General features: G+C 41.7%; 1 protein-coding gene across 1 annotated transcript in view; it reads right to left on the bottom strand.

The window, feature by feature from the left end:
- Window positions 1-6,013: 6,013 nt before the first annotated feature.
- Window positions 6,014-11,910, bottom strand: part of LOC125372285 (proline-rich protein HaeIII subfamily 1-like) — a 14,863-nt gene continuing 8,966 nt past the window's right edge. The window contains exon 2 of the mRNA XM_048381601.1: window positions 6,014-6,381. Coding sequence (XP_048237558.1) covers window positions 6,014-6,381 — 368 coding nt within the window. The remainder of the gene's footprint in view (window positions 6,382-11,910) is intronic.

The raw sequence follows: 11,910 nt of genomic DNA, 5'->3' as shown, positions 1-11,910 counted from the left end.
AACAAGGAACGATGAAACTGTTTTCATCATATGTAACTACACAGCGGTATCGTCAACGTGGCTAGGTCCATATACATTTATTGCATCGTACGATCCTTTCCCAAAGAAGACAAGGGCGTCAGGTTTTGAATCCTAAACATTTTCCTTAACATTATTCAACATGATACCATTCTCTTTTAACTTGGGCAATCAACAACGAAGATAACGAATAAGGCAGGAAAGTGTTTATTGTATAATTAAATAAGAAATTGTGTATTGTGTATGCTCTCTGAAATCGTTTTTACCTGAATATATTAACTAATGAAAGGAAAGCCTGTATGAATTCTGCCACCTGCTTATGGAGTATTGAAAGGCCATCTAGTTCTCACCGAGTCTTCTGTATAATTGCTCCGATCTACCGCATTTGCTTTATGTAAGAATAAAGAGTCTTGTCTATTTAATAACACCAATAACCTCAAAAGAAATATCCCACGGCGAGGCAAATTATCCTCAATCATCTCCTAATATAATAATTCTATGAAAATATACCCGAAACCGCATGTTAAAACTTCATTATGGCAAATTAGTTCATCATTTCGCTAGAGCTGAAATTGTCAAAAGGGAAACCAATACCCTCTAACCAGCACTATCTGAGCAGCAGCTATAGTAATGGTGTGGACATTCACAGCGGTGCGTTTGTTTGTAAAAACATTATTTTAGAAACACAATCCTAGATAAACACGAGTTTATATCCACTTCAGTGAAGCTTTATCCCTTGGATCATTTCTTTATTAGTGAGTCGGTCGATCTCCCGGGGCTATGGGCACAGTCTAGGCGGCGGGCTGGCTTACCGCCTGATCCAAGACGGTACAAGCACTGCTTCCACACGACGGTACAGCAGCGAGTCTATGGGTACATTACGGGCGACGGGCTGGCTTACCGCCTGATCCAAGACGGTACAAGCACTGCTTCCACGAAGGTACAACAGCGAGTCTATGAGTACATAACGGGCTGGCTTCCCGCCTGATTCCAGACGGTACAAGCTCTGCATATATATCCACGGCGGTGCAACAGCGAGTCTATGGGTACATAACGGGCGACGGGCTGGCTTACCGCCTGATTCAAGACGGTACAAGCACTGCTTCCACGAAGGTACAACAGCGAGTCTATGGTACATAACGGGCGACGGGCTGGCTTACCGCCTGATTCAAGACGGTACAAGCACTGCTTCCACGAAGGTACAACAGCGAGTCTATGGCTACATAACGGGCGACGGGTTGGCTTACCGCCTGATTCAAGACGGTACAAGCACTGCTTCCACGAAGGTACAACAGCGAGTCTATGTGTACAATATGGAAAACGGGCTGGCTTACCGCCTGATTCAAGACGGTACAACCACTGCATACATATCCACGACGGTACAACAACGAGTCTATGGGTACAATATGGAAAACGGGCTGGCTTACCGCCTGATTCAAGACGGTACAACCACTGCATATATATCCACGACGGTACAACAGCAAGTCTTTGGATACAGTCTTGGCGTCGAGCTGGCTTACCGCCTGATCCAAGGCGGTACAACCCCTGCATATATATCCACGACGGTACAACAGCGAGTCTATGGATACAGTCTTCGCGTCGAGCTGGCTTACCGCCTGATCCAAGACGGCACAATCACTGTCTCTACCACCTCAACCCACCCCACATCCAATAGGCCATCAAATATAAAATATATCCCCCACCCCATTATCTTAAAATCCTGTATCCGCCCCCACCGTACATGACACCCTCCCCAACACACACAATAATATTTTGTAAATACACAATGGTAAAGACGAATAAAATACAGTAATACAATTTCCTAATACAACCGAAAGGGGCGTTGGTCAACACAACACTTGACCACGTGGTTGAAAGTCTATTCTGCCAACCTATCAACCTATCCCCATGTTTAGTATACATATATATACGTTGTTAATGATGGTTTGACTCAAGTAACTGGCAGTATTGTTCATTTCGTTGTGTAAAAGACGTTAAAAGATGGTACTTGTTGTTACCCTGTCTGCCGCTCGGCATTAAGGGGCTAAAACAAGGACCGGTCGGCTCGGAGTCAGTATACTGTGTCTGAGTGGGGTATTCATGTTAAACTTCGGCATGGTATCTCAGTGTGCTAGCACTATAAGTCGGCATCAGTCCGGACTAGTAGAAGCAGCCACACACACGTGCATGCACGTCGCTATATAAGTGCAATAATTTTGGACGCGACGTTAAACCCCATTTCACCTCACCTCACCTAATTACACAATTATGTTCTCACCACTGACCACCATGGTTTGACCAGCACTGGACAAATAATGTGATCTAACACAAATTACTTCACGTGAGTCTCACATATCCGTCAAAGGCATCACAGATCACAGTAGTATACATGTACACAGTAGGATTTCTGCCACGCTGATAAAAAAGTCACGAGATAAACATTAGTTTTAATAATCTCTGTGATATTTAAAAAGTTTGTTTTATCTTAGCATCATGTCATAATGTACAAATGTATTTCGTAACGGCCAAACCCTGATGTGCTAATATAAAACAGAAGTCAACCCCGTATAAATATTTTTAATACACGTGTCATTATTTCTTATGATGAAAACGTGTATGTATGTAAGCATGTACATTTTACTCAACTCATCTCCAATAATTCCGCCACGATTGGCCCGTCTGCTTTGCATATTGTGTCTATCATTTCTTCAATAATTGGGATGAGATTTAAATACACAACATATCTGTCTCTTTATTTGCAATCATGTTTTGATAATGGCATCGTCAAGGGTTCATTTTAACACAGTGAACACGCCCCGATTCCTAAGTATACAAAGGTCATTCACCTGTAGCAATTTTCCCGAAATGTTCTCACTTCCCAGCTCGCGTGCCCCCAACCTCGACGTTCACATCAAAAGCATGCCGCCAGGTAAGTTGACTGTTCACCTGTACAGGTGATCGCGACCATGACGAGTAGTCGGTCATCCGACACCTCATCACAGACTCGTGTTGACATAAGTTAAGATGGCTTTTCACCTGTACAACGTAGCGCCTATATACCTACCTGTGGGCATGACCTGATCGCTGTATCATTGTTTGCATTGTGATTGGTTCTGATACAGGTGATCTTGAGTAAACATTTAAACTTATTTGTCGCGTGATCTCCATTTGATGCAAAGGAAGCCGATCTCAAATCAATCTTGTGAATTTGGTATGGTTATTTTGTACCTTTAGTGTAATTGACCGTGCTTTAATGAGAGAATGATGAGGCATTACTACACACGACACCGCCTCTATTTAACACTGTGTAATCATTTATTTGTTCTTTACGCTTCAACTAGCAACAACGTTATTTAAGACGTACCAGGCGTGTTTAATTAACACCGACAGTTTCTTTGAAATTTTGCCTCGACGAAACAGAATTAGGGTAACGTTTGATGTTGCATCTTCACCGCATATGATAACCATACACCATCTCCTTTAGTGGCGTCTTGTAACTGAGTGTGGTACGGGAAAGGGGGCAAGAAGTTGTTCTATAACGTTAAACGCTTAAACTATAAATAATCTGAACTAGAGATCATCTTGTTTTTCCAACACAACATGCCATATGGAATCTATGTTGTTTAACGCCGCTCTCAGCAATATTCCAGCTATAATATTCCAATATGACGGCGGTCTGTAAATAATCGAGTGTGGATCAGACAATCCAGTGATTGACATCATGAGCATCGATCTACGCAGTTGGGATATGATGACATGCATCAACCAAGTCAGCGAGCCTGACCACCCGATCCCCTTACGACAAGCATAGTCGCCTTTTACGGCAAACATGGGTTGCTAAAGACCTATTTTACCCCGGATCTTCACTGGTCTCAAAGCGATTTAATGATGCATTAATTAATATTATAAAGTTGAATTGACATGCATAGCGTAACATACCTCATGCACATCGAAGATATTAAGATAAATTCATTTATTAAAATATCTGTTTGAATTGTAATCAAACAGTACACAGGTCAACGAAGCCTGCCCCAGACGGACATTGTACGAGAGCTTCAGACAATATCGTTCTGGTTATGGAACACCATATGCAGTTCGCATACTTCCGTGTTGGGTGTGTAGTGCTGTTTGTAGTGTAACGAGATCTCCTGACGCCACATTATCGGCTATGCACGTCCTTCGATCTTACTCAGTGGAGCCACAGTCTGTGTTTCGCTCCAAGAGTGGAACGAGGTTGAAAAAATAATATTTACAGAAAGGAATGCTGCACGATCGTGTGAAGTGCCGGACAAAAGAAAGTGTGTATATGAAAATTGGATTTGACCAAAGCATTACATCGTTATCAAAACATTACTAGACTGAAAACAGTCGCCGAAACACAACAAACTTTAGATCCAAGACACAACTTGGAAGCTCGTATTAACTACACCGGCATAGAACAACATTGTTGTTTCATTTGTAGCCACCATTAAACATGGTATACTTTCTTTTGCCCGACAGTGTATTTATACGGTCAGCGCATGCGTCGACATGCTGTCATGTTTATTAAGATTCTGTATGTGATTTGAGACATACTAACCAGTTAAAAATAAGCATTTTGATTAAAAGAAATGTTGGAGTCGAATTTGAGTTTGTTTGTGTTTGATATAATTACATTTTGCTCACAACACTAGAATTTACAAAGGCCTTACATATATCTCGTAGAGACCAATGAGACTTATTGTGTCTGGCTGAACAACGCATTACTCATTAATAGATATGTTGTGTTCATGGTAACAACATTGTTCTCCCTGTTTAGAACCTTTGGAACCCCGCTCCCCTGTTAATAACACGACAAACTACATGTGACCTTTTTCATAAAATCACCATACCCGTGAAGATCCGGGGTAGAATAGGTCTTCAGCAACCCATGCTTGCCGTAAAAGGCGATTATGCTTGGCGACTTACGGGATCGGGTGGTCAGGCTCGCTGACTTGGTTGATGAATGTCATCGATCCCAATTGCGTGGATCGATGCTCATGATGTCAATCACTGGATTGTCTGGTCCACACTCGATTATTTACAGACCGCCGTCATATTGCTGAGAGCGGCGTTAAATAACAAACAAACAAATCATAAAATCACCAAACAAAACATTTGAAAAACTCCCGTTGCGGTGATACCGACGAACAAAAAAAATGAATACATACAAACAGCATTTTTTAAAACTTGTTGAGCGATTCTTGTGGTGGAGCTTACCCCAGTTGATGGGGGCCTAGCTTTATTTGAATACTGTACCTGATCGGCGTTCCAGTACTGAAGCATCCTCTTTTCCAGAAAGTATGTACTTATACTTTTACGTTTTACACTAAAATAGACCCGTGAAGACCCGGGGTAGGACAGGTCATCAGCAACCCATGCTTGCCGTAAAACACGACTATGCTTGTCGTAAAAGGCGACTAACGGGATCCGATGATCAGGCTCGCTGACTTGGTTGACGCATGTCATCATATCCCAATTGCGTGGATTGATGCTCATGATGTCAATCACTGGACTGTCTGGTCGAGACTCAATTATGTACATGCCACCGTCACATAGCTGGAACATTGCTGAGTGCGGCGTTAAATAACAAAAGATACACTGAAATAACTTTAGAATTGTTTATGGGTCAAAAACGTTACATACCAGATGGACCACGTGACTAGGTATAAATACTACCATTTCTACTATTAGATTGCGGGTTTATTTTCAGAAGGTATAATTTTTTCATAGTGCTTGCTGTTATTGTTTGTCGTAAGTAAAGTCGTAGTGTTGGTCCTCCGCCCTCGCGAAAGCTAAAAGGAGCGTGGGAAGTCGATTCTCTGCCCTCTCAATCTTCCCCCCCCCCCCCCCCCCCCCCACACACACACACACACATACACTACAACCCCGCCCCAGTTGGGTAAGTGAGGTTGGGTGTCTGTCCCTGAAGGGTGTGTGCGGGGTTGGTTCTTTATTCCCGCGCAAACTGAAGCGGCTATGGGGGTTTGACCTCCGTCCCCGCGCCAGCTGGAACGGGTAGGCGTTGGGGGTCACTGTCTACCTCGCCAGCTGGAACGGGTAAGCGTTGGGGGCCACTGTCCACCTCGCCAGCTGGAACCATTAGGCGTTGGGAGTCACGGTCTACCTCGCCAGCTGGAACGGGTAGGCGTTGGGGGCCACTGTCCACCTCGCCAGCTGGAACGGGTAGGCGTTGGGAGTCACTGTCCACCTCGCCAGCTGGAACGGGTAGGCGTTTGGGGTCACTGTCCACCTTGCCAGCTGGGACGGGTAGGTGTTGGGGGTCACTGTCCCCCTCGCCAGCTGGAACGGGTAGGCGTTGGGAGTCACTGTCTACCTCGCCAGCTGGAATGGGTTGGGTTGGGGGTCACTGTCCACCTCGCCAGGTGAAGGGAGTATCGGGGTGGCCCTCTGTCCCCGCGCAAACAGAAGCGGGTAGGAGATGGGGTCTCTGTCCCCTGCACCAGCTGTAGGGTGATGAGGGTTGGCCCTACCCCCCAGTCCCGCTGAAGGGAGTATGGGGGTGGCCCTCAGTCCCTGCGTTTACAGAAGCGGGTACGAGGGGGGCCTCAGTCCCCCGCGCCAGCTGAAGGGGCTGTGGGGGTTTCTCTGTCCCCGCGCCAGGTGAAGCGGGTATAGGGAGTTCTCTGCACGTCTCCCTGTACAGGGTGATATACTTGTTGGTTCAGTAATCACGCACCGCTGGTATCAGACACTAATTACAGAGTATCACCTTTACATCTCTCTCAGCTTGACGTACACGATAGTATCTGGCTATGTATGACTGATGTACCCGACTTTCTGACCGCCGACGGGATCATATACTTTACGTAGCCTGCTAACAGGAGTAACACACCGGTACACGATGAACGACACAACGACGGGACGTTTATGGTGGAATGGAGTAGAACATTGTGTCCCACCCTGGACCTTATAGCACATATGGTAGCACTATGTTCTAGGTTAAAGAGTGGTCTTTCTCGAAGTACTGTGTACTAAATATTGAACAAACTACGGATATGGCTGATATCGACTATGGCGATGCTTATCACTACTGAATCTACTACGGGTACAGCGAATATCGACTACTTCATACTGAACATACTATGGATATGGCGAATATCGACTATTTCACCGTCTATGACATGCTGAACGTACTACAGATATGGCGAATATCGACTATTACACCGTTCATTACACACTGAACCTACTAGGGATATAGCGAATATCAAATATTCGAATATTGCAGTATTTAGCACATACTGAACCTACAACAGGTATATCAATTTTTGCATTATTTACTGATTCTAAACCTGATATATCGAAAGTTGACTATAGTATATATACAGAGCATACAAACCTACAGTTTACAAGATGCAGGCACTACAGCACACAACACCCAGACCTACAGTTTACTTAGATGCAGGCACTACAGTTTACTGAGATAGTACTGGTCCTAAAGTTTACTTAGATACTAGTCTTATATTGCACAAGGTACTAGTCCTACAGTTTACTGAGATACCTGTCCTACTGTTTACGTAGATACTGGTTCTACAGCTTACTCAGATAGCGGTGCTCCAGTTTACTTAGATACTGTTCCTAAAGTTTACTTAGATACTGGTTCTACAGTTTACTTAGATACTGTTCCTACAGTTTACTTAGGTACTGGTCCTACAGTTTACTTAGATACTGGTCCTACAGTTTACTTAGATACTGGTTCTACAGTTTACTTAGATACTGTTCCTACAGTCTACTTAGGTACTGGTCCTACAGTTTACTTAGATACTGGTCCTACAGTTTACTTAGATACTGGTTCTACAGTTTACTTAGATACTGTTTCTACAGATTACTTAGATACTGGTCCTACAGTTTACTTAGATACTGAGCCTACAGTTTATTTAGATACTGGTTCTACAGTTAACTTAGATACTATTCCTATAGTTTACCTAAATTAGATACTGGATCTACAGTTAACTTAGATACGTTTATAGTCTCGTGGAAAGTGTTTAGTCACTCTGAAACTATGTGTAAGATCTAAATATGAAACAGATGAGGTCTCATTGGTGGCCTTTATTTCTAGTTCAGGTGGTTAAATCAGTGGAAGGGTCTTGGCTATTCGACGGTTATTTGAACGATATCAAAGCAGAAATTCCAATATATAAACATAAAGAAGCAACTCAGCAATAAGGGGAGCACAGTTGATTACCATGGGATGACCACTTCTTGCCTAAATATAAACGTCTTACTCCGAAAGTTTACATAGATGTTAACAACGAGGAAGTCCAGCGCTTTACAAATTGTTTTCAAAGTAAACTTTAAATTTTATTAGCTTTAATGTTGATAATTGCCTTGAACTTGTGAAGCTACATATGTAAGTTTATCATATAATGGGTAGGTTTCTCGGCAGGATAAAGCCAACGGATAAAAACGATATCCGTTGGGGTCATATGCGGATAGAGATGCAAATATCAAAGGTCAAGTAGGACTACTTTCACTGTTTATAAACAAACATGGCGTCGCCCTGGTCATTCGGCGATCGAGTCAGAATTAAACATCGGGAATCTGGATAAACTACGGGGATAATTGCCATCATTATCAAAAGAACAGTCTCATATACTGAAAATCAGTGTCTAAATGTGACGTAGCTAAGCCTTTTTATAAGTTTTTCGAACAATTTTTCGCGGGCACGAGGCCTAGCCAAGCGGGATCAGTAGCCATATCTGTGCTTGTAGACCTCTGCGGCTTGAAACCTTCTCCAAAAATTAAAATAGTTGGATTTTGCCGAAATATGTTTGAATTGTTACCGTGTTTCGTTTTGTCGCTGTGTGTACATCTGACTACACTTCTTAACGTTATAACAGGACAGACCGACTGTCAACAACGTCTGACCGTGGCCGTGACGTCTCATAGACTAGGGTTAGAGTAGCTTCCCTTTGACAAAGGGCAGTTACTCTAGCGAACAGACCGATGGATTGCCGCGAAAGGCAATAAAAAACAACTGTTGTTTTGCGTATATGTTGCTTCGCCAGTGTATAAGAAACAAATTTCAGTTGGAACTATATTGGCTACTGTCACAGTCCGACTGACACATCACTTACCATGTGACGTAATAAATATTAATGCGCGCATTCCAGGAAAACTCGCAATGTTTCGGTAATGTTTGTGAGAGAGGGAAAGCGATTTTAAAGCACAGAATTAAAGAATGACATTATATGATAAAGACGTTATCACGCTTGTGTGTTTAGGGATGGTACAAATCCTGCATTAGGAATAAACACTAGCTCGCCAAGACTCGCTAAATACAATGTTTTAACAAGACACGGATATGATAATAGAGGTATTGGTAAGTAATTGAAGACACGGATATGACAATAGAGGAATTCATAAGTCATTGAAGACACGGATATGACAATAGGAGCATTCGTAAGTCATTGAAGACACGGATATGACAATAGAAGCATTCGTAAGTCATTGAAGACACGGATATGACAATAGAGTAATTCGTTAGTGTAATTAATTGAAATGTATTATCCCTTTGTTATTAAGTCCAACCATGCATGCATTTATATTGGAAAAAATACAAAGTGTCTTAAGAGAAAAATACAACATAACCTCATCCACAATCAACGTTATGTCTCGATAGGGTCTGAAATGAACTAAGAAGTTACATGTTACATGCATACCTTGTCCTGCACCTTGACCGGAATATATGTAGTGTATAAAACCAAAACTAATAAAAGAATAAAGTTCAGCCAGAAATCAGCATGAGGAAAAACAATTAGGGGTAGGAATTGCATTGTTTAATAAAATATTTCATAGACTGTATGTTAGTTTAAATGCAAACAGATGTAAGACAATGATGGTTTGAAGTTAATACGAAATGCAACCACAATGAATTATTGTTGTTTTAAATGTGTTTTTATTAACCCACCCCGTGTTCAACATTCAATCATAAATATATGTTCCCAAGCTGGTGAATATATCTTTCCAAAATGTTTCACTATTGATAGCATGTGACCCACAGCAGGCGACTGCAGCCACTGTATCAGATAACTGTTGACGGGTGGCGCGGAATGTGTAGGTGTAGTGTGGTGCGTGTTGGTGCGTGTTGGTGTGTGTGTGTGTGTGTGTGTGTGTGTGTGTGTGTGTGTGTGTGTGTGTGTGTGTGTGTGTGTGTGTGTGTGTGTGTGTGAATGTGTGTATGTTTTTTTGTGTGGGCTTCTTTTTCTTTCTTTTTTGGGTGGGGTTAAAAGCTTAGGGGTCGGGGAGGGTTGGTGGTGGTGGTTGGATTTTAAAACAAATTTATCTTGATGTTTTATCCCTCAATACTGTTTGTTTTTATCCTAAAAACGATCTTTTTATCCACAAAAAAATATTTTTTGCTCACCCCTTAAAAGACCCAAACAAAACCAACAAGAAGAAACACATATAACCCAAAAAGGTGTTCGTTGGACATGCTGAATGTCGTACACAGACATGAAAAAAGCAACTGCGTATTTGAAGCAGTGGCGAAATAATTTTTATCCTGTCTCTAACAACCACCTCCTCCATCAACACGTACCCTCTCCTCAAAATATCGAAATCGTCATTCCAGGGCCTCAACACATCTTACTCTGTCTTCACGTTGAATGGTGTTAAATCAAGCACATGTTTCTGTATATCTTGCTGGCACAGACAATTTAGGCCAGAATGTACACCATTGGGCAAGCAACATGCATTTCAGACAAGTATGGACATTCCTAAACAGGAACGTACTGTAAAACAGACCACCATATACAGAAAGTACGGTTATAACGAACTCAAAGGGACTACTTATTTTAGTTCGTTTTAACCGTAGTTCGTTATAAGCATATATACAGCATAACTACAGCAAATAGTCTGGACCAAAAAAGTAGTTCGTTATATCCGTCAGTTCGTTATAAGCGTGTTCGTTATAACCGTACTTTACTGTAGATTACTGGGCTACCGTGCATAGTTCCTGGCTAGCATGAACATTAATTGATTTGCATGACTTGTATATTATTAGTCTAATGTAAAGATTACCAGACTAGTTTGTAGAGTCTTTGACAAATATACGACCAGCGTATATTTATGCACATATATATTTGGATAAAGTGTATATTATTAAGCTAGTAAGGACATTGTTCGACTTGCATGAACATTACTAGACTATAATAGGCTTGATAAGACTGGCATGAACATAACTATATTAATGTGAACATGATAAACCATTGTGACCATAAATAGATGATTACAATGAACATGATTAAAGTAGCATTAACATTACAAGCCTAGCATTACATTATTACATATGGTAAGACTAGCATACATGTTATTAGCATTGCGTGTATGTTATTTAGCTGTCATGGACATTATAAGGTTCGTATTAGCTTTAAAAACATGTAATATATTCTTACTCAGACTTACACCTTAAAAATTGTCAGTAATGGGGTACCCTGCAAATGTCAAGCTTGGGTAATATAATAAACCATTACTGATCGTACACATTCTTGAAAAAATATCAGATTTATGCATCACCTTGATGTGTATAGGCACTGAAGATGTTTTCATTCTATGGGAAGAAAAACATCATGTTTGAATCAAGCAATAAACTGCTCCTGATATGCAGCACACTTCATCGTAATTGTCTCCTGAAAGAAAGTGTTACGTTATTTATCACCTGGATGGTAAAGTTACGCCACCTGTTGGCTGCCCCAAGAACCATAACAGCTGATAGGATCAGGATAGAACAAGATCCAACTATGATATATTATTTGTCCGCGGATGCATTGTAAGGCGTTGATAATACTAGGCTTTGAATAAAAATGTGAGAAATACACTTCATAAATTACTTTTGCTTGAACCGATGATAAT

The sequence above is a fragment of the Haliotis rufescens genome, unplaced genomic scaffold, assembly GCF_023055435.1.
Source record: "Haliotis rufescens isolate VD_foot unplaced genomic scaffold, xgHalRufe1.0.p SCAF_4, whole genome shotgun sequence".
Taxonomy (NCBI): Eukaryota; Metazoa; Mollusca; class Gastropoda; order Lepetellida; family Haliotidae; genus Haliotis; species Haliotis rufescens.
The sequence above is the reverse complement of the archived record's forward strand: the minus strand, read 5'-3'. Positions and strand labels throughout refer to the sequence as shown.